A 22,457-nucleotide genomic window follows, 5' to 3' on the forward strand; every position below is an offset into this window, starting at 1 on the left:
AGATTTGAGGGGTTTTTTTTTTAATAATTTGAGGTTATTATCTTTATTTTGCTCAAAAGTGATGTGATGGAATAAAAGATATGAAACAAATAGGAACCAAAAAAGGAAAAAATTATGGAAATTACTCCAAAAATATATATATTTCAAGTAGTTTAGGTTGTGTTTGGATTGCATTTTTCATGAAAAAATTATTGTAGCGAGGTGATGTATGTGAGGAAAAAAGGTAATAGAAAAATGTGATCACGGAAAATAACGTAATTTTCTGACGAAAAGTAACAATCCAAACAAGGCCTAGTTTCCAAAGCTTTCCTTTTTTTATTGTAAGAAATTAAAAGAAGTTGATGGGAAAGCATACGGGTCCTCAGTCAAAAGTCATCCATCAACCAAATTTGATAATTTTTAATTCTTGCTCTTTTTTTCTTTCTTTCATTCTTTTCTTAGAAAGTGACTATCATGACAAATTCTTGGCCGAAAGAGCCAACAAGCCAGCCCATAGGAAAATAAAATTTTTTACAAAATAAGTGCTAAAAAACTGTAAAGTAAAAGGTTAGACCTTTTTTTTTTCTTTTCTTGTAAAATAAAAACATAATGTTCATTGCAAATTTGTGTTTTGGGATAATCACCTATTAGCATTTTGCTATCAATTTGTAGAATATTTCAAATCGATTTAAAATTAATAAATTTTGATAATATTTTTTTGAATTAAATGCTAAAATATCCCTAATTAAATAAGAGAACTTGAGTGTGGACTGATGTAAATTATGGTTATGAAGTGCTTCTATTAAACAACATAACAAAATCACACTATAACTGTTTTGGAAAAAATGTCCCATAAAATTGATTATTGTTTGGGGTATGACAAAATAAATTATAGTTGAGGGATGCATATTGCAATTAACTCTGAGGTAAAAGAAAAATGAGTAGGAGAATTGTCATTTGCATTTGGTCTGAATTTCAATTCATTTGAAAGAGCATAGAATATAGAAGTTGTCATCATAGTCATCATTCTCTGCTCCCTATTAATATTCTTCCCAGTGTTTCTACTGCGCTCTCTCTTGGAAAAAGCCAGCCCTTTTTCTCTCTCAACAAACTAAAGCAAAAAGAAAAAACACCCAGAAACCGCTTGCTTTTATCAAGGTAAGCTTGTATTTTCATTTGAGTTGCCTCTGATTGTCAAGAATTTGATTTGGGGTTTTGAGGTTTGGTGTCTCTGTTTAGTTTCTTGAACTGGGTTGGACATAAATAAGCTTTTTTTTTTTTCTTAAATGTGGCTTTGATTGTCATATTCTTATTGGTTGAGTATCGATTGACTGAAAATTTTGGCTTGATCATCTGTGAAGTGAAATTCTTGATTTTTCATACTCCCGATCTGCATAGTATTATGTGTAAATATGTTGTAGATGTTCTGTGGGATGATCTGTAATTATTGGCTAATTAATGATGATCTTTGACTACTGGTTGATTTCTTGGATATTTAGAAGAATCTTCATAAAAATTGATTCCTTATTCTTTTTTGTGCTTGCTATCCCTTTTGTTGTTCATGTTTTAGCTAGCTTTGATCGTTTCTTTAGTTGTAGTTTTACTGCTATGGTAAATACTTTGTGTAGAAGTTCAGATTGTATGTTCATCCTGGAAAATTTATGTTTTGAAGTTTCAGTTTTTCTCTTTTTGGTTCTTGTTTTGACCTTGTTTTGTTTGAAGAGAAATTATAACTCAGAAAATCAGAGGATTATTATTTTTTTTATGATTTGATAATGATCGGATTCATATTTGGTCCAAGTCGTTAAGAGTAAAAGAGGATGGTTAGTTCTTATCTACGTGTTTAGCGCCATCTAGCGTGGGAGTGGATCAATTCAGTTTCTCATTCTCTTTAACTAAGTATCAAATGAATTGTTTACAGATAGCAAATGACCAAGAATTGCAATTTTTATGAGCTTTACACTTTCAATTGTTTCTTCAAACCTTAAAAATTTTCTTACCAAAATAATTTTCAGGAGTCGACATGTCTGTATCATTGATTTAGAAATTGGATTTAAAGCTATCAATCTTTACAAATGTATCTGTATTAGAACGTGCAATTTTTTATATCTATACATGTTCATTATGCTTCAACATTTATCACACGCTTCAATTGGGTAAATGCTTTGGTTTTGGCTCCTATGCAATCTGACTTTCATGTAGTCGTCTTCCAAAGTGTATTATTTATTCGGTTTATCCATAACAGGCTAAGGTAAGATGGCTGAGGGAGAGGATATTCAACCACTTGTTGTCGACAATGGTACTGGAATGGTTAAGGTTAGTAATAATTTTCTTGCCGCACATGTTGGTTATCCATTTCTGTCTATCTACAGCACTTCATTGCAGTTCCTATCACTTTTACTATGCAGGCTGGATTTGCTGGTGATGATGCTCCAAGGGCAGTGTTCCCCAGTATAGTTGGTCGCCCCCGGCACACTGGTGTCATGGTTGGAATGGGACAAAAAGATGCTTATGTTGGTGATGAAGCCCAGTCAAAAAGAGGTATTCTTACCTTGAAATACCCCATTGAGCATGGTATAGTCAGTAATTGGGATGACATGGAGAAGATTTGGCATCACACCTTTTACAATGAGCTCCGTGTGGCTCCAGAAGAACATCCTGTCCTCCTCACGGAGGCACCTCTTAATCCCAAGGCAAACAGGGAGAAAATGACTCAGATTATGTTTGAGACCTTTAATGTGCCAGCCATGTATGTAGCTATTCAGGCTGTCCTTTCTCTGTATGCTAGTGGCCGTACAACTGGTATGTTTCATGTTGACCTGTAAATTGAAATTTTTGCCCTTGTCAGTTCTTTATCAAAATAACAAAACTGCTTTTCTTTCTTGGACAGGTATTGTTCTTGATTCTGGTGATGGTGTGAGCCACACAGTTCCTATTTATGAAGGATATGCCCTTCCCCATGCCATTTTGCGTTTGGATCTTGCTGGTCGTGATCTTACAGATTACCTTATGAAGATTCTTACAGAGAGAGGGTACTCATTCACGACAACCGCAGAACGGGAAATTGTCCGTGATGTGAAGGAAAAACTTGCTTATGTTGCTCTAGATTTTGAACAGGAGGCTGAGACTGCAAAGAACAGCTCCTCAATTGAGAAGAGTTATGAGCTACCAGACGGACAGGTGATCACCATTGGTTCTGAGAGATTCCGTTGTCCAGAGGTTTTATTCCAGCCTCCTTTGATTGGAATGGAAGCCGCCGGAATTCATGAAACGACCTACAACTCAATCATGAAGTGTGATGTAGATATCAGGAAGGATCTATATGGAAATATCGTGCTCAGCGGTGGCTCAACTATGTTCCCAGGTATTGCTGATCGTATGAGTAAGGAAATAACTGCTCTTGCTCCCAGTAGCATGAAAATCAAGGTGGTCGCGCCACCCGAGAGGAAGTACAGTGTTTGGATTGGAGGCTCCATCTTGGCATCCCTAAGTACCTTCCAACAGGTAATTATCTCTTTTGCTGGCTCACATGTATAGAATTAATTAATCAATGACGACTAAATGAAACAAAAGAGGGAAATCTAACAATAACAGTGAAGGGGATAGATGTATATCTACTGTTTTGAGTTTTTGGAATCCAGACCAATGCTTGACAGTCCTGCTGTATTGTGTTTAATCATGCAGATGTGGATCTCAAAGGCTGAATACGATGAATCCGGTCCTGCAATTGTTCACAGAAAATGCTTCTGAAGCTGGTTAGCAAACTTGTAAGTCTGCTTGTCCATTTACTGTATCGTGTTGAATGAGTCGTCAAGTTTATTCAGCTGGGAATGAGTAGAAATACGGGTGAAGCAATAGTGTAATGGGAAGTTAACCAGTTATTTCAGATTTTCCTTGCTTAAAGGTGGTTTGTCGTCCAGTGCATGACTAATGGATCCGCTCTTATTCCAGGGAAGAGTGCGTTCTGGTGTTAATTCTGGTCAAATGCGAAAGCTCGTTGGTTGGTAGCTTGGATTGATTGGCTTGCAGTTTTGGTACATTGTTAGACCATACATAGTAATTGCTATAAGGTTGTGGGCATTTTGTTTTAGTCTTTTGACGTTCAATGGATTTAGCTCTGCTTCCATTATTTTGTGTATCTTATGATGTGTTGGTTGAGGCATTGGAGGAATGTAAAAACATTAGATGGCTTTGATACCGAAATTCATAGATACTTACTGTCTCTCGAGTCATGCATCCCATGAAAGTTAAATTGTCATGGTGGATACCTTTCCACCATTCCATCACATTATGCACTGTAATCCGGATGGATGAAAAGGCATCAGAATCTACTATCCTGTGTGAGAAGAATATATGATTTTGTCATCAGCTGCTGCTGCTGCTGCTGCTGCTTTTTTAGGTACTTTCCAGCACATGTTAAGACATACCAATCCAATCCCTTGGATTGGTATCTTTAACTTGGAAGTAACAGCATCATGTTTGGTCCCTTGGGAGTGATTACTGTTTAGTGTAGAATACATTGGAAAAATGGAAAACATGAATATTGGGGTCCTTTCTTTGGTAGCGTTTTGGGTTTTTCTTGTTATGCTGATCTTGTGCATGATCTTGAGGCAAGAGGGTTGGGGCATGATATCCACCAAAGCTGTTATAATAAAATGACTAGCAAATGACTAGCTTGGGAAGAATTACCTTTTTTCTATTCCCCATTATTTCATCACAAACACCTTTCGTCAATTAATTTTCAGCCAATTAAGGATAATTGGCAATTAATTTCTCAATTTGGGCTGAATTTTAAAAAATTAATCAGTCAATTAGGATCGAATAAAGCGCGGGAGAGACATGCATGCAGGTTATTGGGATGTTAAACTGTCAAAATGCGACGTATGTTTTAAGAAAATCCCAAAGTAAGAGATGATTTGGCTTTTAAAATTGACTTTCTAAATAGGCTTTTGAATGACAAATGGGTCTTCGCTCATCTTTCTATCCTTCTTTGCAAATTCCCTTGAAAGTTTGAAATGAAAAGGTAATGATAGAAAAGTAATAAGGAACTGCTAACACCACAATTTAAGTGTCCTCGTTAAAAATAATTTAGGTCTTGTTTGGATTACCATTTTTTTCAAAAATTTTTTTACATTTTTCTAGATTCATTTCTTACCCACTATTTTACCTTCTATATATCAAATCAATACAGTGCACTTTTTATATAGAAAAACTCCAGAAAATAGCAATTTAAACAGGCTCTTAAAACCCAGTGAAGGTAGCCATCTTAGCTATTGAGAACTTTGGTGAGGAATTGTTTAGTGCTACAAACAAATGTGAATGGTCACTTAGTCAGGCACGTGTTCAAGTTAGTCAAGAAAATTCATCACTTTGTTTGGATTGCTGTTTTCCGTCGAAAAATTACGTCGTTTTTTATAATCACATTTCTCTATTATCTTTTTTCCTCACATACATTAAATCGCTACAGTAATTTTTCCATGAAAAATCATGAAAAATGTAATCCAAACACAAGTCACACGAATGAAGTTGAACCTTAAGATTAATACTACATGTAATTAGTCCATTTTCTTCCATTGACTAATACTCCATGTAAGCTTAAATTCTCTAGAACAAATAATTAATTTGACTACCCATTAGTAATTAGCACTTGTAATAGCCAATAGTGCCACGTACCTCATGCGCCTAAAACAGTTACACAAGGCTTAAGGAAAGGGAAAGGCGCTGTCGCCTGCACCCGGATCGCGATCCGCGTCAGTAAATTGATTTCGAATCTGACCGGTCCATTCCTCCTTCAAATCCAACGATCCATTTTCACCCCCGCCAAACCCTTCCCCCGAAAACTTCAAAAATTTTCACTCCGTTCTCATCTTTAAATACTCTGCTCTGCTTCCCCAAGCCTCAAATCATCACAATCTTCACGAAATCTCTCTCAGCTCAGGCATTTTCACAAACATATACGACTCAAGACTCGAATCTTTCCATCATGGCCAGAACCAAGCAAACAGCCCGCAAATCCACTGGAGGCAAGGCCCCGAGAAAGCAACTGGCCACAAAGGCTGCCAGGAAATCCGCCCCAGCTACCGGCGGAGTGAAGAAACCCCACAGATTCCGTCCCGGAACCGTGGCCCTGCGAGAAATCAGGAAGTACCAGAAGAGCACTGAACTTCTTATCCGGAAGCTCCCGTTTCAGAGGCTTGTGAGGGAGATTGCTCAAGATTTCAAGACTGATTTGAGGTTCCAGAGCAGTGCTGTTGCGGCGCTTCAGGAGGCTGCTGAGGCGTACTTGGTGGGTCTGTTTGAAGACACTAACCTTTGCGCTATTCATGCCAAAAGGGTTACTATTATGCCTAAGGATATTCAGCTGGCTAGGAGGATTAGGGGTGAAAGGGCCTGAGTAACTTGTGATTTTTGATAATGGGTTCAGTTTATTTTAGATCTAGACGATAAATTTAGACTCACTTAGAGGAAATCAGTGAAATGCTGAGATGGGCTGGTTGTATGTTCTTCTGCCTTGTGGCTTGTTTTTGTAGTGAAAATTTGGTGGTGAAATGAATGAAAATCTTATGATGTTTGTTTCAGTCTTTTAGTACTGTTAACAATTTGATATAATTGATGGTTGCTTTTGGAGCTGTTCCAAAAGAACTTGTAAAGTGCAAGGGCTGATGATCCGCATTGGTTATATTTACCTCTACAGCCAAAAAAATTACACATGATTTGAACGGTGTTAATCAAGAATCATACTATAAATGACATCTGCAAAGTTCCCTCCAGCCTCGGATCTCTTGGCATCTTACTCAACTCTTGAGGCACCCAAGGCTTCAAGTACTTCAGCATGGGTTTCCGCCCAGACACTGCACAAGTACATGGTACTATATATCAATAAAACACAATTAACGGTCATGGAGGTCAAGTTATCTCACATCTCAAATCAAATCTCAAGATATTAAACTGACCATCACAGTGACCACCGATCATGAGATGCAAAATCGATTGAGATGAATCAGAAAAAATATTTAAAAACATATGCAGATGAGCTCATTATATCTTACTTCGCTATTCTGTTTCTGTAACTAGTTTTAAAACGAATTCACAGATTTCTAATGGATTTAATGAACATGACAGATACATAGTTACATCAAAATTTCATATTCTAGCAGCAGAAGTTTATGGTCAGAGTCAATATTTACACACAGATGTGTATGTGTCTCAGCATAATCAAGTCAAAAGCCCTTTAGCCCTTAATCCTCTTTAGAGGCCCTTATCCTTATGCAAAACTTATCAGAAAAGAAATTTCTAAAATTTGTAAACTCCAACACCTTGCTTTATATTGGGGAATCTCCAAGGAGCAAGAATTTGCCATCCTAACATCCAAGAGCTACTAACTGCCTTGCAGTAAATTAGCCTTCACCCATACTGAGCATATCTGAGATAGACATCTAGCTGCCTATCTGTCGATATGTAGGGATCGCTCCAAATTTTAGTCTGGGGCATGCTGAAATTACTAAAAGAACTAAAGGAAGTTGCACATATGGATTTGGTTCAAGGCGAGAAATCGCTTTAACTACAAACCATACCATAGAGGTTGAAATTATTCAGTTTGAAGGACCAAGATTTTTCCCAGTGCAGTTAAGTGCAGCGTACAACTTAAAAGTCCAATGGACATTAAACTGAAACACAAAATAACTTGTCATTCAAACACGCACCAAGGACAATAAAGACCTTTTTTTACTAATTTAAGTATGTTTCTGTGTAATTTCACCTTTTGAGTATATTTGACCATCAACTGTACCAAAAAAAAATCATTAAAAATCACTCACCAACATAAAAACCAAGTTCAGATCCCCGAACTCATCGCAATTAAAGGCCACAAAGAATACCACAACACTGCAGCTCTTTTCTTGTGGAGTAGAACGAGGAAGACAATTCCTCTATCCCATGATCAACGCAGCCAGCATATTGGAATAGAACAACAAAATGGCCATTCACCTATTCCTGAACCAGCAAGACCATCGAAGCAAAACAGCGTACAATGTAACTTTAGGAAGTGATTTTGGTGTCAAGTAATCATACAGAACTTTCATTTCTGCCAATAAAAATTGCATGAAGTTTTTTAAAACCAAAAATATGTTCAATGACTTATTACTTCCACATTAGAAGATTGTCAGAAATTAACTGAAAAGATGTCTCACTAGCAGCCAGAATGCTGTTATATGTGCAGAGCTCTGTTTGAAATTCATGGAGCACTGTCATCAAAGAGAATTTTGTAAAATCGCTTTCTTTCTTCTGGGTCAAATATGCCACCAATATCTCCACCTTGATCCTCATTTTCAGACATTTCATTTCTCAAATTATTCTTTTTCTCAGGTCTGGATGTGATCATGCCTTTCTTTCTCTTCTTTTCTAAATTTAGCAAATAGTGCCTTTGATTATATTCGTGAAGCCCCTCCTGCATGAGTTCTCCAAATTTATCCTTCACAATGACTGCCGGATCCTTGTCAATCAATTCAGATCCACTATATCCTTCTCTAAGCAGGACTGTGTAAATCTGGTATTTATTTGAGACATAGAAGACACCAGGATGCTTAAGCAGCAAGACATTTAACTTCTCAGGCAAGCAAAATTCTTTTCTGAAATGGCTTAGCTTGAGAATTGACAATTTCTTCCACAAGGTCAGTGATAATAATTCATGCACCAAACCCACGATTCTTTTGTCCATTTCCTTTGATCCCTCCACCAAACTACCAGGGTCAGTGTATGGTGAAATGTATGGTGTTGAATTAAATTCCTCAAACCTTTCCCAAGATTTTACCCAGGAAGAAGGCAATGAACAAGAAAAACCTGGAGGTCGACCCTCCTTTAGAGCTATTTTTTCAATTGCAGAAACTGCTAGATTAGGGTTCCATGTTTTGAGCTCGATTTCCATTGAACTTCTCCTTCCAGTATAATTAACAACTCTAAATAATTCAGGATACTTTGGTACAATTCTAATCAAGTAGTCATCGGGAAAGCCAAAGTTCCTCTTCAATTCATTCAGCTTCATCACATTAAGCCTTTGATTTGAGCTAATCATCAACAACTTTGCTAATCGCTCTGCAAACACAGGCTCTTGCATATCCTTCAAACATTCTTCCTCATCAACCAAAGCCATCATTTGTTTTGTTAATCGACAATACTGCTCATCATTCTCAAGATAGACTTCAAAGCAACAGGGATACTTTTTAAGCCAATTGAGAGCATTCCCTTGAAGATCAAGAGTCTTGAACTTCTTCTGAAGAAACTTGACTGATGCCACCTGATTCGGGCACCGAAGAAGGATATTCTTAATTTGATTATTTACTATCCAACGACGGTTGCGAGATAAAGCAGATTCAAGATCTGGATCTTTCTTCATTGACCAGAGTGAAAATTTCCTGTGAACGTGAGACCTATATGGGCCATCAAATAGGCCAACGTTCCAATACAAAATACCTCTGAGATGCTTGCCTATCGCCATTTTCGAATTACATCTCATATATACCTTTAATGCTCTACAACTTTAGGAAACCTGAGCCCAGAAATGTAATGCTACAATTAATCAAAAGAACTTCTTAAAAAAAACACAAAATTCTTATAAACCTACTAAAAATTAAACGACAAGAAGAACAGAAAGTCGAACTTTGGCTTCAATTTATATCACAATTGAACAACTTTAGGTCTTCTTCAAACATACCAACGAGAACAAACAAATTTAGGCCTTTATATTTTAATTCCGGGAACTTTACTTTCTCAACCAAATCAAAAGTTTTGATCCACCTCATGTATTTTTTTCTCAAACGCAATTCCAAATTCAATTATAGCTTTCAAACATCATTTGTCTTCCCTTGTTTTTTCCCCCTCACAACGCAATCTTTAAGCTCCAAAGTCCGCGTAAAACCTCCAACCAACAATTCAAAAAAGAATAAGAAGAAGAAGAATGCTTTTTGTTATTCTTAATGGGGCAGACGCTTTCTTTACTCAAACATTTTGATTCTCCATTCCGATTCTTGACAGCCCAGATAAGAAGTTTCAAGTATTTCAGCAAGTAAAAGAAAAAAAAAACCATAACATCAATTCAGGAAAGAATTGAAAGAGTGAAGATAACTATAGAAACCTGTAGCAGGCAGTTTAGCAGCTTTCATCAGTTTCCTGGTTCTTCTACCCTTTTCTTTTCGTTTTATGCGCCCAAATATGGCAAAATCAGGCAGAGTGTATCTAGAACGCGAAAACTGTAGTCAGTAGCCTGGGACTGGGATGGACAAAAGTTGAAAAAAAAAAAAAAAGTTAAGTGTAAATAAGTCTAATGGAGCCCAAAAAAAAAACAAAATTCGAGGAGGAAGAAGAAGTAGAAAAAAGAAGACAAATATGTTATTTTACTTTTCCTTTGGTAAAAAAAAAACTGAAAACTCATGCCTTCAAAGCTTTAAATTTTGTTTATCTATACTTATGAAATTGAAGTTATGTATAAATTAGGTTTCCTTAATGAAATGAGTTTGAGTGGAATTAACTAGTTTGAAATTCATAAATATAACGCTTAGTTATTGATCGACTTAATATATTAATGAATACTCAATTATTCTCTATTTTTTTTTTTAAGAATTTACTAAATTATTCTTAGTACAATGAGGTGGGATATTTAAATTAATGTTACTACGTGCGTGTGTGTATATATATGTGTATATATATATGTGTGTGTATATGTATATGTATAATGAATATTCCAAGACAACTATAATGAGTCAAATTAATTCTTTACCAACATAACTATTATACATGTAATTTTCTAAGATTTAACTTGAGCTTGTTTCTTATAAATAAAGCTCAAATATTAAAAAGTTGACTTGATAAAATACCATATCAAGTCTTGACTCAAACAACAATCCAGCCCAACCTCAACACGAATGGTAGTTTCATTTGTTTGTTTTGACCAGCTAATATCCTTAACTGTAACTGCGCCTTTGGTTTATAATGGCTTGGCTGCTTTGGAAGCGCGGACGCCATCAGAGCTTGGAATGCGCTTTTGTGTATAAGATTGTTTTATTTCATCCTAGTAGAACTAATACTACTAGATTATCGAATTGCCAACCTAGGGTGTGTTTGATAAAACTGAAATTTAAAAACTGAAATCCGAAATCTAAACATGAAGTTTGAATTTACTGAGTTATTGTATTGTTACATACTAATTCTGATACATTTGAATGTATATCATATAAAGTGATAAGTGAATATTTTATCACTTATTTTTTATAACAAATTTTACCTAGAAAATTTAGTACCATTTAAATAATTCAAATGTTCAATTTTTTTTTTATTATCAAAACACGTATGAACATATTAAAATTTGAATCCATTAAATTTAAGTGTTAAATTAAATTATCAAATAGAGCCTTAGAAAATCATATATATATATATATATATAATAAAGTCGTATTCTCATTCTTATCCTTTCATGTTTTCTCTTTCCTACGTGGTTTAACGAAACGGCAAGTAATTTCCTACGTGGCTTGCTTCTTTTTTATTTAGATATATATCAATTCTTATTTCCTATAAGAATTCTTAATATTATATGATTCTTATTTCCTATCCAAAAAAGGAACCGGAAAGCAATGCGATATAAATAAAAGAGACATAAATATCTCTATTAGATATATCTCCAAATTCATGCCAATAATTTGTGTACTATATACGAAGTAAATAAGAATTGTTATCACTACAAGAAATAGAAAAGTAACTAATTACCGAAGTAAATTATTAGATGTTCAAATTTATATTATAAGAATACTTTATATTACAATGCGCATATAGTAATATACTTAAGAAAGGTTATAATAAAATAGACATTAAGTTTGTATTTTATATCGATATTTTTATAAAATTAACTAAATAGTTTATTATTTTTCAAACATTCCCGTTTAACGAACGGGTACAAAACTAGTTACAAAATAATGTCGAGAAGGGTCTGGTATAGTGACTAAGGTTGAAGGTTCAGGACTTATGAGTCTTGTTAGGTACAAATCTTCCTTACTCCTCTCTCTGATTCATAAATCTCACTTCCACCCCTGCTAGGGAAAAAAATTGAAAAAAAAAATCAGAAATCAGGTTTTAGAGAATTACGAAGTATTCCTCCTGTAAAAACCGATGTTACAATGCCAAAATATAAAATACCTTTTTCGGCACTCAAGAAATTTCCTTAACTGCTGAAATAGGTAATGTTCCACAGTCTAAATAACATACTCGATCATTTTCACAAATACTCCGGGAGATCAATATAGGAGTCTGCCCCCAACAGATCCATTATTTAGTGTTTGTCGAACGAAAATCAATAAAAAAAAAACTGAAAATTTCACAAAATTTGGTTCTGAATAAGCCTGAAAATGGGTACATATCGATAGAAGAGATGAGGGTAGTCTCTATAGTTAGTTACAACACAAGGCATCACCTACTCGACAGTTATTAAGGCCATCCCCATAATAAGGACTCTCTAATCAATCAATGGCTAAGAAGTTTTGAATACAAATGAATTCAGGAAGCTGGTACAACCAATACCAAAAAATTCATTTCTCCCCTTCAGAGTAGAAAAAAAAAGAGCTCCAAATTACATTAGAATGTCAAAAAAAAAAAAAAATTACAATCATATACTACAAAACAGTCTTGCATTTTTTCTTTAAAAATGCTGCAGCTTTGAACATCCTCTATTTCATCAGAAATCTCCAGCGCGGAATTGAAGTGAGCTGTCGCTTTTGATGCTGCATGATCACTTCTGACGACTATTAGACTCTGGAGTCTGGACCTCCATCCCCGGCAAGGCGAATGAACAGCAAGGAGATAAGTAGGTGACCAATCAAACAATACTAGGTGCATCCCCATCCCAGTTGCAAGTAGCACGAGGCCATCGCGTTCTAATGCAGTCGACCAAAGGTGCATGCTGAGAGGGTTCCGGTTTGGACGCCTCAGCAGCAGCCTCCTTTCTAGTAGGCTCATTGATTCCTGAACTGGAGGACACTGCTACATCTGCCATGAACTCCTCAGGCGTCCACCTTGGAGGCACTGAAACCCGCAATTTGGTTAGTCTCGGTCTTTGTATTGGGATTTCATTTCCGGAAGCTGCCTGGCTTCCATTGGGGACTGATTTTGCAATTCCGTTGAAATGATACAGATCAAATACCTTCTTGCCCATCATCCCAGTTGAATCCTTCAAACCTCCTAAACTCTTATCCAAATCCAAAAGAACTTGCCAGAATTCACTCCATACAATAAAACCTGTATTACAAAGGTGCTCCACCTTCTCAGCAGGAAGGTTAATGCCTGTATCTCTCAGAACTTGATGAAAACCCTCAACACTAATGAACCCACCACCTCCACTCTGATCTTGGGCATCAAAAGCCCTCCTGATCCTTGTTTCTCTGCTTTCAAATTCATTTTCCTCCTGAACCTTGGTATCAAGGGCAAATAGAACTGTATAATGAGATTCACTGCCCACAACCCATATTGGCCACTTTGGGCACTTTAAATACTGACCAACTTTGCAGAAGTTCAGGGACTCCAGCAAAGTTAGAAATCCAACATCTACAGTGGATGAAATGCCTTTGACAAGCATGCCACTGCCAAGGTCCACCCTTCCATCAAACACATTTGCAACAGCCCTCCCAGAAAGCAGGAGGTTCACAATTTCCTGTTCCAAGAAACCATTAACTTGATTTGAAACCAAACACAGAAGACGCAAACCCTTTATGGTTATCCATCAAGAGAGGATCTTGAATGATTGCAAAGGAGAAAATATTAGTTTTCTTGAAGCTCACACTTTACCTGTGAGGCATGCCCAAATGGAGCAGTGACCAGTGGTTGACTAGGATCATCCCTGTCTGCTTGAACTGAATCCTGTCCAAACGGGATAAAAAAGAAAATACTGTGTGTGTTAATACATGACAGATGACTGCAGAAAATATACATATATGAGTGGGTGCACTTCCTTAGCAACTTCTAGATAGATATACCCAAGTTGAAATCATTGAACTCTAATGCTTTTTATGTGCGAAATACTAGGAGATTTCCAATATTGCACTACAATGCACTCAAGCAACTTCTAGACTTGGACGCAAGAAATCGTATTTTGCATACATAGATAGACATCAGTCTGCAGCACTTCCATCTCACTCCATTCCAACAATTAGCACGTCATATTTCAGTGTAGGAAAGAAAGTTTCAAAAATAATCACTTGGTGTAAAAATAAACTGGCTTACTGACACATGTTTAGCATAACTGCATGGATTAACAATTTCAGTGACGTATTTCAGGGACTCACAAGAAAAAAAAAAAGAAAAAAGAAAAAACACACATACCCACACAATAGCCAAAATTAAACATCTTCTCCAATTCTTAAGAATCTGTCACAGTTTCCAAAAGAATGGTCTAAAAAATGAGATCAGTTTATATACGAGATTAGAGCAGAATCAATGAAGGCCATTAAGCTGACAAAGCAAGCGACAAAAATCCCTTGTTTGATGAACATTCTCATTTGGATCTTCCATTTATGTAAGGCATCCACTGATATGGTCCATGAAATCAATTTAAAATTCCTTAAAGTTATCCACCTATTCCAAATTGACTGTACTTTTTTATTTTCAGAATGCAACTTCTAAAATTAGTTCCCATTTGTCTCAATTTTCTACTACCTAATACACATCTTTTATATCTTAACAAAAACTTATGCCAGGTCAAAACTCAAGCATATACCATTTACAGTAAAAGGAGTAAAATTTTGTTATCAATGACAGTTCAACTCCAGTTAGTTGCTGTCCTACACATGATCACTAATCACTGCCCAGTTTTCTCCAAAAAAAAAATAATTACTAATGCTCAAATCACCCACTAAAACCATGGATCACATTAATTGCATTGAAATGATGCATGCACATGATGAACATCCAAGGTATCAAAATTATGCTAATCCAACCATATAAAAACAGGAAAGTCCCTCGAGTATTGCTACTTTTTCTTCTTACAAATTGCCTGGGTAAGAATTAATAATTCCTGCAAAGTTCACAATTTATGCACTTGAACCAAAGTAACTAACCTACAAGTAATTAGCTTCCTTCGCCTCTCTGCCAACTAAAATTAGGGTTTTCTTATCAATAGCATTCTATGCTTTTATATATTTTCCTAAATTTGGAAAACATATTTTCCTTTTGGCACTCATGATAATTGAGTTGCATACCTCATTGGTTACACATAGATCCAAAACTTTGGTTCAGAATAGGTCCAGGTCAAGCAGCACCAAGCATAGAAAAGGAAACGCCTTACCAGTTTCTGAAAGTATGTGTGCTCATTCGGGACTTTCTTTTCCCTTAAAGAACAAAATATTTTTTCCTTTCTTCCTTTTCTTCCCCCCTCTTTCCCAACCATTCAGTTATATAAGAGCTTTATCACCTTGGATTCACAATACAACTTCATGTATCATAGCTCATCCTATAACAATGACATTCGCAATCATGATGGCATGCTACTCAGATGAAGCCTAAAACCCAAATCACATAGAGGAATTGTAGCTTCTTCCTAATGATTTAAGAAAAATAAAGACATGAAGTAAGCACTCTCAAGAAGATATAACAAACCAGTCCACGAGACAGCAGAGCAGATATTAAGAACAGGATTGCTCCCATACGACTTCTGAAAATGGGAAGCATTGCTTCAAGTCTTTGTACTGCACTAGTCCTTGAAGTATAAGTTTCCACTCTCAGGGCCTTCTGCAAGTCAAGCCCTGATTCAATTGCAAATCCTTCAAGTACTTTTAAGATGACCTGTGTTGGGTGTCAAACAGAATTATGAGAAAGAATGCGCATGAGTAAATATTATCAGCATAAGATCCACAAGACATAATAACTTTGTAAGAATAATTTAACACAAAAATTATGACTCAATAACTGCACTTTCAAGCTGGCAAAACCACAAATCAAATAAAATATGCTACTCTTTACAAACTCACTTCATCCTTTGAACTGTCTTCATCACCATGAAGAACACCAATGGACGCTATTACAGCTGTTTCGTTATTTCCACAGAGAAAGAGTATTTCACACATGCTTCTCACCAAAGCTCTGTCACAAAGAGACAAAAGTTGTTTAATACTTGAACAAATGATAGAGAGGGAGAACACAAGACAGTTGAAAATAAAAGGCAAAAATTTCAAATCACATCACTTGATACTTTACCGTCTTAACCAAGATTATGTATCTTCGATGAAAAAAAAAATCCAAACTCATACAAATCAGGTCTGTTTGGATTGTAAGTTATTTGGGATTATTTGAGATATTTTTACTGTAGCACTTTTTGTGATGTGGTGTATGTGAGATAAAAAGATATTGGGAAGATAAAAAGGTGTATTGGAAATTGTAAAGATGATGTAAGCAAATAAAATTGGGAAAATATGAAGCAATCCAAACAAACCCATGTTATGTTAAAGATTTGAACTATTAAATTCAAGAAGGCGTAGTGGAATCAAAAGGTACACACAAAACTTCAATGGGTATCATTTATGTCAATGATCAGAGAGACTGAACTCAAAAGAGCATTAAGATCACATTGCGGGTGATCTACAAGGTTGAATTTTAAAGAGATACAAAAAATAAAACCCCAACCTGTTAAATGAGGCAGGTTGAAAAGAGATAAGCGTACTAGCTCCTTCTCTACATACAAGCTGAAAGATGAAGTTGAGGGCGAAACATACATAGACAACAGTGAGAAGATTACATTGAAGTCCTTCCAATACTGGTAGTTTGTGAAAAGTTAGCTGTTGCCTCTCCCTTTTACTCTTAGATGAAAGCTTAGATAGGAAAAAACTAGCTTACAATTTATAGAGGCATGCTACAGGTGGTTTTGTTGGGAGCTGATTGTTGAGTAGGTAATCCTTCCAACTAATATACAATCGAGTTGATTACTACTTAACAATCTGCAGCTGATCATACGAAAAATCCTAAAACTTCTCTAACATTGTGTGCTGCTCAGATACAATGACAGCGAAGACATAAGGTTGTCAACCATAAGCAGCACACCATAACCCTCAACTTGTCCCTACCTTTTTGGTTGACAAGCAGCAAAAGAGAAATGGCAGAGAAAGAGAAAGATAGCAAGCAGGACACACAGGGCTGAAGGGAAGAAGTCAAAGATTAGTGACCTGGATTTTCTGTCTTCTGAAAGGGAAGAAAAAATATCTGCTGCAATGCATTCACTTTTGGAGGATCTTGGATCTGTAATTCTGGCCATGCCTGGTGCAGAATCACCTGAATCTTCTAGATGGAAAAGAAGATATTTGAGGACAAAAGCCTGCACAAGAAAACATATTTTGTCAAAACAAGGAACTTATTATTGTGAAATGAGAGTCAACAAGGCTAACATTAAGTAGGAACAAGCAAAATTGGCAGAAAGCGTGGAAGCAGTGTTAGTTACAACAAATGCAATCTGAACATCATAGCTTAGATGTATTACCATCTGGAGATGCAAAATTGCTTACAATGTAATAAGTCCGCAGAGGCTATAGTACTCCTAGATTTTAGAGGTTTTAGAAAATATGAATCTGTCAAATGCATCAACAATAAATTCGAGTCCTGCATTGAATTTGAATTTCAATATCTAGTAACTCCAGTCCACAGGACCCCAAAAAATTGCAATGCTAACTTAATTTTCCAACAAGAGAGATCAAGTGAATGAACCTTCTTTTGGATTAAGCATCAAATTTAGTGTAAGAGCTATTCAGAATGATCCTTCCAACATTACAACTCATATAAATACAAATCATATGATAACTAGACCATTTAAATCATAAGTCATATCATTTTTCAACAGTCTCAAAGTAAAAATTTCATTTTTGCAGGTAAAAACTTAGAAACTTCAAATTTAGTCACCAATCAAATTAACAAGATTGGTAAATCACAACTTCAATTATCCTGGATGAACTAAACTTGCACAAACATTCAATAAAGTTTGACAACCTCCGCAAATCTCTAATTTCAAGAAATTAAGTCTGACATATAATATCAGAACTTAAACCATGTATAAATACGACACCTTATCATTCACAATCTCACTCACTTTTCTTGACAACAGTTTCAAAATTAAGATACCAACAAATCTTCAACTATTTCACATAAAAAGTCAAAACTGTATCGCTATACAATCGGGTCACAAGTCCGTCAAAAACCTCCTTCCCATTAATAGCGTAACTAATTAAATGATATGGGATCTTACGACAAGAAAATATCATAAATTTTGACAAAAAATCAAATATGATTTACAGTTGGGTAGGAAACTAAAAGTAGAGGAGTCAAAGCATTACTTGTATGGTTGCTAAGACACCACAGGGACCACCCTCATGCTGAACTAAGCCCATAGATGTCTCTGGATCAGGACTAAACCTGTAGAGAAATTATATTTCCATAAGATACGCAAATAACAGGTATACAATTCAATATAAGGAAAACCCAAAAACGTCAAGTAGGATATGTAGAAATCATTTGGCAATTAAGGATAAGTAAAGGACAAGTTTCACATCGGACTTCATGTGACGGTTGTTGACGTACACGAGTCAAAAAGTGGCCAAATAGTAAGCACACAATCAAGAACCAAAATAATAAAAGAAAAAAGTTATCACAAATAGTAGCATCAAGTAAAGGGCACATCGTCTTTCAAAAAATTTGCTCCTTGCAAGGACAAGAGTTCTTAAAATTGAATCTATACTCTTTTCATCTATATAATTTCGGGAACATTTGTGGTGAGTTGTCAGTGCTCTTATTAATGTTTCCTCTGAGATTCATTATGAGTCACACAGTTGCACGAGAACAAGTATGGAGTGTAAGCGTTAAAAACATAAGTAATAAGACAGAATCTTGCAAGAACAAAAGCACAATAAGATAAAGGTTCTAAAAAACCATGCAAGAACAAGAATAGTACAACATGATGAAAGAAAATAATGTGAGAATATCGCAGAACAAGAATGGAATGATATAATGTTTGAAAAGGGAAATAAAGTGAGCACTAAATTACACATGAAAAATAAAGCGTCTCAATGTGCACATCAGTCAAACTATGACACTTGACAATTAATTGGGAACACGTGTAACAAACTCTTCGGAAAGTCATCCTTCTTGTATGGATATTAAAACATGATCATGCATTTTAGAACCAAAACCTGCAAGTAAAGCATTCAATGGATATTAAAAAATGATCATGCATCTCAGAACCAAAACTTGCAAGTAAAGCATTCACAATATCGCCAATGCCGCCATTTGGAAGAAAGTATTCAAGTTTTCAATGATTCAATTGAATTCTGCAGTTTTAAAACAGCACAAAGTAACTCAACCTGCAGAACTCTTGACAAAAATTGCACTAACAGCTAAAAATTGCACAACTACATCTTAGAGCCAAATTCCTTCTCTCATTCCTGGAAATCTTCTCAATGAACTCATAATTACTGATTCTCAATGGAGTAATGACCTTTTACATAAAAAGATGGAAGAATCTATTGAAACTACTTGAGGACTTCAAAGTCAGTGCCTATCAGAAAACCAGGAAAGCACAAAACTTCACCATTCAAGCGCCCTTCACTAAGAAAATACAACATAACAAGCTTGATAAGCCAAGAAATTGTAGAAAAATATGGCAATACAACTAAACGCAATGTGATTTGAGTAATGAATGAAATCCCCAAAATGATGAACAAAGAAAAAAATCAACGACACTGAAAAACAAAACTTTAACCAACAATCGTGATCAGTACCTAATGCCCTGGTTACTCCACTGCGCAAGTATATCTTTTGTGACACCTCCTCCAAAAATCATCAAAAACAACTGTTGAGCCTCCATCAACGATAGCTCTTTCCCCAAATTCCCCATTCTATTCTCACATTTCAACAGGGCGATATTTTTCTCCTTACTCACCCCCTCCGCCGCAACTCCACCACCACACCTTCTCTCCTCCCCACCGCTCTTCTCCACCTTTGCCACTGGCACAGTCGCCGGCATAGGTGCCGCCGCGTTAGCAGCATTCTTCGCTGCCATCATCCGCTTCTCCGCTGCCCCGGCCATTAACTCCCGCTTCATCCGTCGATTCCTCATCTCCTGCGACTCCACCGACTCCTCCCCACCGCCGGCCGAAGTATTCTCCCCCGGCTTACTCCTCTTCGGCTCCGGCGGCTCCGTTTGCATGCTCATCCTCAACGCCATCTTCAAATCCTCCTCTTCTTGATCCACCATTTTTGATTAATTAACCAAATCAACTGAAACTATAACTTATATATAAATAATGTACGAATAAATCAGATAAGACAATCAAAAATTTGATCTTTAACAAAAATTAGGGTTTTAACTCAACAAAAGGAGGAGAAAAAAACAATCAGGGGTTTACAATTCTGCTGTATAAATCTGATTTTACATACAAAATACAGAAGTTTAGTCAATAAGATGATGTTTAATACACAGATCACTGAAACAGAAAACTGAATCAAATTATTATACAAACATTATTGATTTAGGGATTATAGACACAGATATGTATTGTATAGATGTGTATGTAGGCGCTGATTATATAACGCATCCTGAACTGGGTTCGGAAAGTTTTAAATCGAGGTGGATTTTTTAATTATGAAACGAAAACGGAATGTAGTAGTCTGTGGTAAACGATGTCGTTCTAGGAGAATCCTATCTAGGCTGGTAATGAGAAAGGATGTGGAAACGATGTCGTCAGGCTTTATCGCCTTGTAATGAGTTAAAAATTGTCTAAAATGTTGGATTACACTTCTTTTTTTTTTTTTTTTTTGGGTAGAAAAGCGTTGGATTACTTATTAGTTTATTTGAACTTCCATGAATTATTTATATTCACATTTTAAGTTATTTGACCCAATTTTTGTTTAATATCTTGAACCGAGTTTTAAAAGGTATTTTGTTCAAGATATTCTTTGATTTAGGTATGTGTATAGTATATATTCAAGAATTAATTTCGGTTCACCGTTATTTTTCTCTGCTTTTTTTTAAAAATTGAATTATGTTTTTTTTTCATGTATTTTTTCCCTAAGGGGTGGTTAAGTAGGTTGCTGGCATGAGAGGTAATTAAACAAACATTGGATTGGGTGATGAAAGAAAGGTGAGGGGAGGGGAGAAGGAATACTTGCCTTTTATGGAGAGGAACCAATAACGTCTGCTTTGAGGTCTGAGATTCTTGCTATGGAATGGAACGAATGGATTTGATTGGATATATTCTACTTTTATGACTTTGGATGTGGATCTCTTATGATGGGATCATCATGAATTTCTATTCTGAGCTGTTTTTCCCTGTGTTTCCCAAGAGAATTTGATGATACTCCCTCCGTCCACTTTGATAATCCTGTTTCTTTTTTTCACACGATTTAAAAAAAATAGTTAATTTTATTAGAAAAATAAAATTAGATTGCTATTTTTCTAAAATAACCTTACATTAAATAGAGTACAATTTTATAAAAACTTGAATTGATGGTAAAAAAAGAACCAACTCTCATTAAATGGGTTAGGTTTATACTAACAACAACTTACATTAAATAAGGGTATTTTAGAAAAATTAAAATACAACTACATTTTTTAATTGGAAAGTGGACTACAATTTGAGACGGACGAAAAAGGAAAACAGAACTATCAAAGTTGGACGGGGGAGTAATAGATTTCATTGGTCACGCACGTGACATTAACAATATATGTAATTATGCATTGCTTAAGTTTGTTTAGTTTATTTCTTTAAATTTGAAATGCTCAATTCCGAAAATAGATTTTGAATAGCAAGACTTTAGGTTAAAATGAAGGATATTTCTAATGGGTGCTCAATTATACACGTACTAACAATTATTACTTTTCCTTGCATTTACATACTGTTTCTGTTTAATATTATCTACCCTCCTTTGTATCTGTTTACTTTCCCTACCTGTTTCAATTGCTATTTTAGGAATTTTTTTGAAAAAAAAAATATTGTAACGATTTGATATATGTCAGATAAAAAAGTGATTGGAAAATGTGTTCACGGAAAATGTAACAATTTTTCTGTGAAAAATCACAGTTCAAACAATCATTTGCAAAACATATGACATCTGAAATATATGTTAGCGGGTGACCGTAGACAGACCCTAAAAATAATGGACTCGTGACCGGATACATAACCAATTCTCGCATTTTTCAAGCACCACCACCTGAAATGGATTATTAAAAGGTCAAATAAACTAGAGCAGGCCCTCAGTATGATAAGAAGAACTACATGTAAAATGGAAGCTTAGTATGATAAGAACTACGAGTGTTTTTTTTTTTTGTTTTTTGTCGGGAGCAAAATTAGAACTTTTACATTGAACTACGACTTGTGAACGATATCATCACCTGTATTTTACCAGACAGTGTTTTTGCAAGAGTTTGAACATTGGCTGTTTACCAAATACTATCACAACTAACTAACTCAATT

General features: G+C 35.6%; 4 protein-coding genes across 8 annotated transcripts; 2 read left to right on the forward strand and 2 right to left on the reverse strand.

Annotated features, from left to right (window-relative positions):
• The first annotated feature begins 998 nt into the window (after positions 1-998).
• LOC113713730 (actin-11-like) lies at positions 999-4,201 on the forward strand. Its single transcript, XM_027237518.2, has 6 exons — positions 999-1,137; positions 2,225-2,295; positions 2,388-2,781; positions 2,870-3,483; positions 3,664-3,746; positions 3,931-4,201. Exons 2-5 carry the CDS (start codon positions 2,236-2,238, stop codon positions 3,727-3,729), a joined length of 1,134 nt encoding a protein of 377 aa, XP_027093319.1. The 5' UTR covers positions 999-1,137; positions 2,225-2,235; the 3' UTR covers positions 3,730-3,746; positions 3,931-4,201.
• Positions 4,202-5,695: 1,494 nt separating this feature from the next.
• Positions 5,696-6,557, forward strand: LOC113714987 (histone H3.2). Its single transcript, XM_027239130.2, has one exon. The coding sequence runs from the start codon at positions 5,963-5,965 to the stop codon at positions 6,371-6,373; it is 411 nt and encodes a 136-aa protein (XP_027094931.1). The 5' UTR covers positions 5,696-5,962; the 3' UTR covers positions 6,374-6,557.
• Positions 6,558-6,642: 85 nt separating this feature from the next.
• On the reverse strand, positions 6,643-10,273 carry LOC113714986 (protein WHAT'S THIS FACTOR 1 homolog, chloroplastic-like). 5 transcript variants are annotated; one of them, XM_072068900.1, is made up of 4 exons: positions 10,109-10,272; positions 8,169-9,523; positions 7,797-7,971; positions 6,643-6,830 (listed from the first exon to the last, which is right to left on the reverse strand). In XM_072068900.1, the coding sequence occupies exon 2, from the start codon at positions 9,488-9,490 to the stop codon at positions 8,213-8,215; it is 1,278 nt and encodes a 425-aa protein (XP_071925001.1). In that variant the 5' UTR covers positions 9,491-9,523; positions 10,109-10,272; the 3' UTR covers positions 6,643-6,830; positions 7,797-7,971; positions 8,169-8,212. The 5 variants fall into 5 exon arrangements, with proteins under 5 accessions (XP_071925001.1, XP_071925002.1, XP_071925000.1 ...); XM_072068901.1 differs by having other exon boundaries at positions 7,797-8,062; XM_072068899.1 differs by having other exon boundaries at positions 8,153-9,523.
• A 2,171-nt stretch (positions 10,274-12,444) lies between these two features.
• LOC113714803 (uncharacterized) lies at positions 12,445-20,543 on the reverse strand. The gene is made up of 7 exons (XM_027238881.2): positions 19,764-20,543; positions 18,324-18,402; positions 17,166-17,314; positions 15,978-16,089; positions 15,607-15,792; positions 13,801-13,872; positions 12,445-13,666 (listed from the first exon to the last, which is right to left on the reverse strand). Exons 1-7 carry the CDS (start codon positions 20,237-20,239, stop codon positions 12,836-12,838), a joined length of 1,905 nt encoding a protein of 634 aa, XP_027094682.1. The 5' UTR covers positions 20,240-20,543; the 3' UTR covers positions 12,445-12,835.
• Between the last annotated feature and the right edge of the window lie 1,914 nt (positions 20,544-22,457).

Source organism: Coffea arabica, chromosome 10c, assembly GCF_036785885.1.
Source record: "Coffea arabica cultivar ET-39 chromosome 10c, Coffea Arabica ET-39 HiFi, whole genome shotgun sequence".
In the NCBI taxonomy this organism is placed as follows: domain Eukaryota; kingdom Viridiplantae; phylum Streptophyta; class Magnoliopsida; order Gentianales; family Rubiaceae; genus Coffea; species Coffea arabica.

Coding starts and splice junctions, on each gene's coding strand:
- LOC113714986 (XM_027239128.2), bottom strand. CDS start 9,490: ATGAGATGTAATTCGAAAATGGCGATAGGCAAGCATCTCAGAGGTATT.
- LOC113713730 (XM_027237518.2), top strand. CDS start 2,236: ATGGCTGAGGGAGAGGATATTCAACCACTTGTTGTCGACAATGGTACT. Junction 2,782..2,869: donor TGCTAGTGGCCGTACAACTG/GTATGTTTCATG, acceptor TTTCTTGGACAG/GTATTGTTCTTGATTCTGGT. Junction 3,484..3,663: donor CCCTAAGTACCTTCCAACAG/GTAATTATCTCT, acceptor TTAATCATGCAG/ATGTGGATCTCAAAGGCTGA.
- LOC113714987 (XM_027239130.2), top strand. CDS start 5,963: ATGGCCAGAACCAAGCAAACAGCCCGCAAATCCACTGGAGGCAAGGCC.
- LOC113714803 (XM_027238881.2), bottom strand. CDS start 20,239: ATGGTGGATCAAGAAGAGGAGGATTTGAAGATGGCGTTGAGGATGAGC. Junction 16,090..17,165: donor TCAGAAGACAGAAAATCCAG/GTCACTAATCTT, acceptor TCTTTGTGACAG/AGCTTTGGTGAGAAGCATGT. Junction 13,873..15,606: donor CTCTGCTGTCTCGTGGACTG/GTTTGTTATATC, acceptor CCGTTTGGACAG/GATTCAGTTCAAGCAGACAG.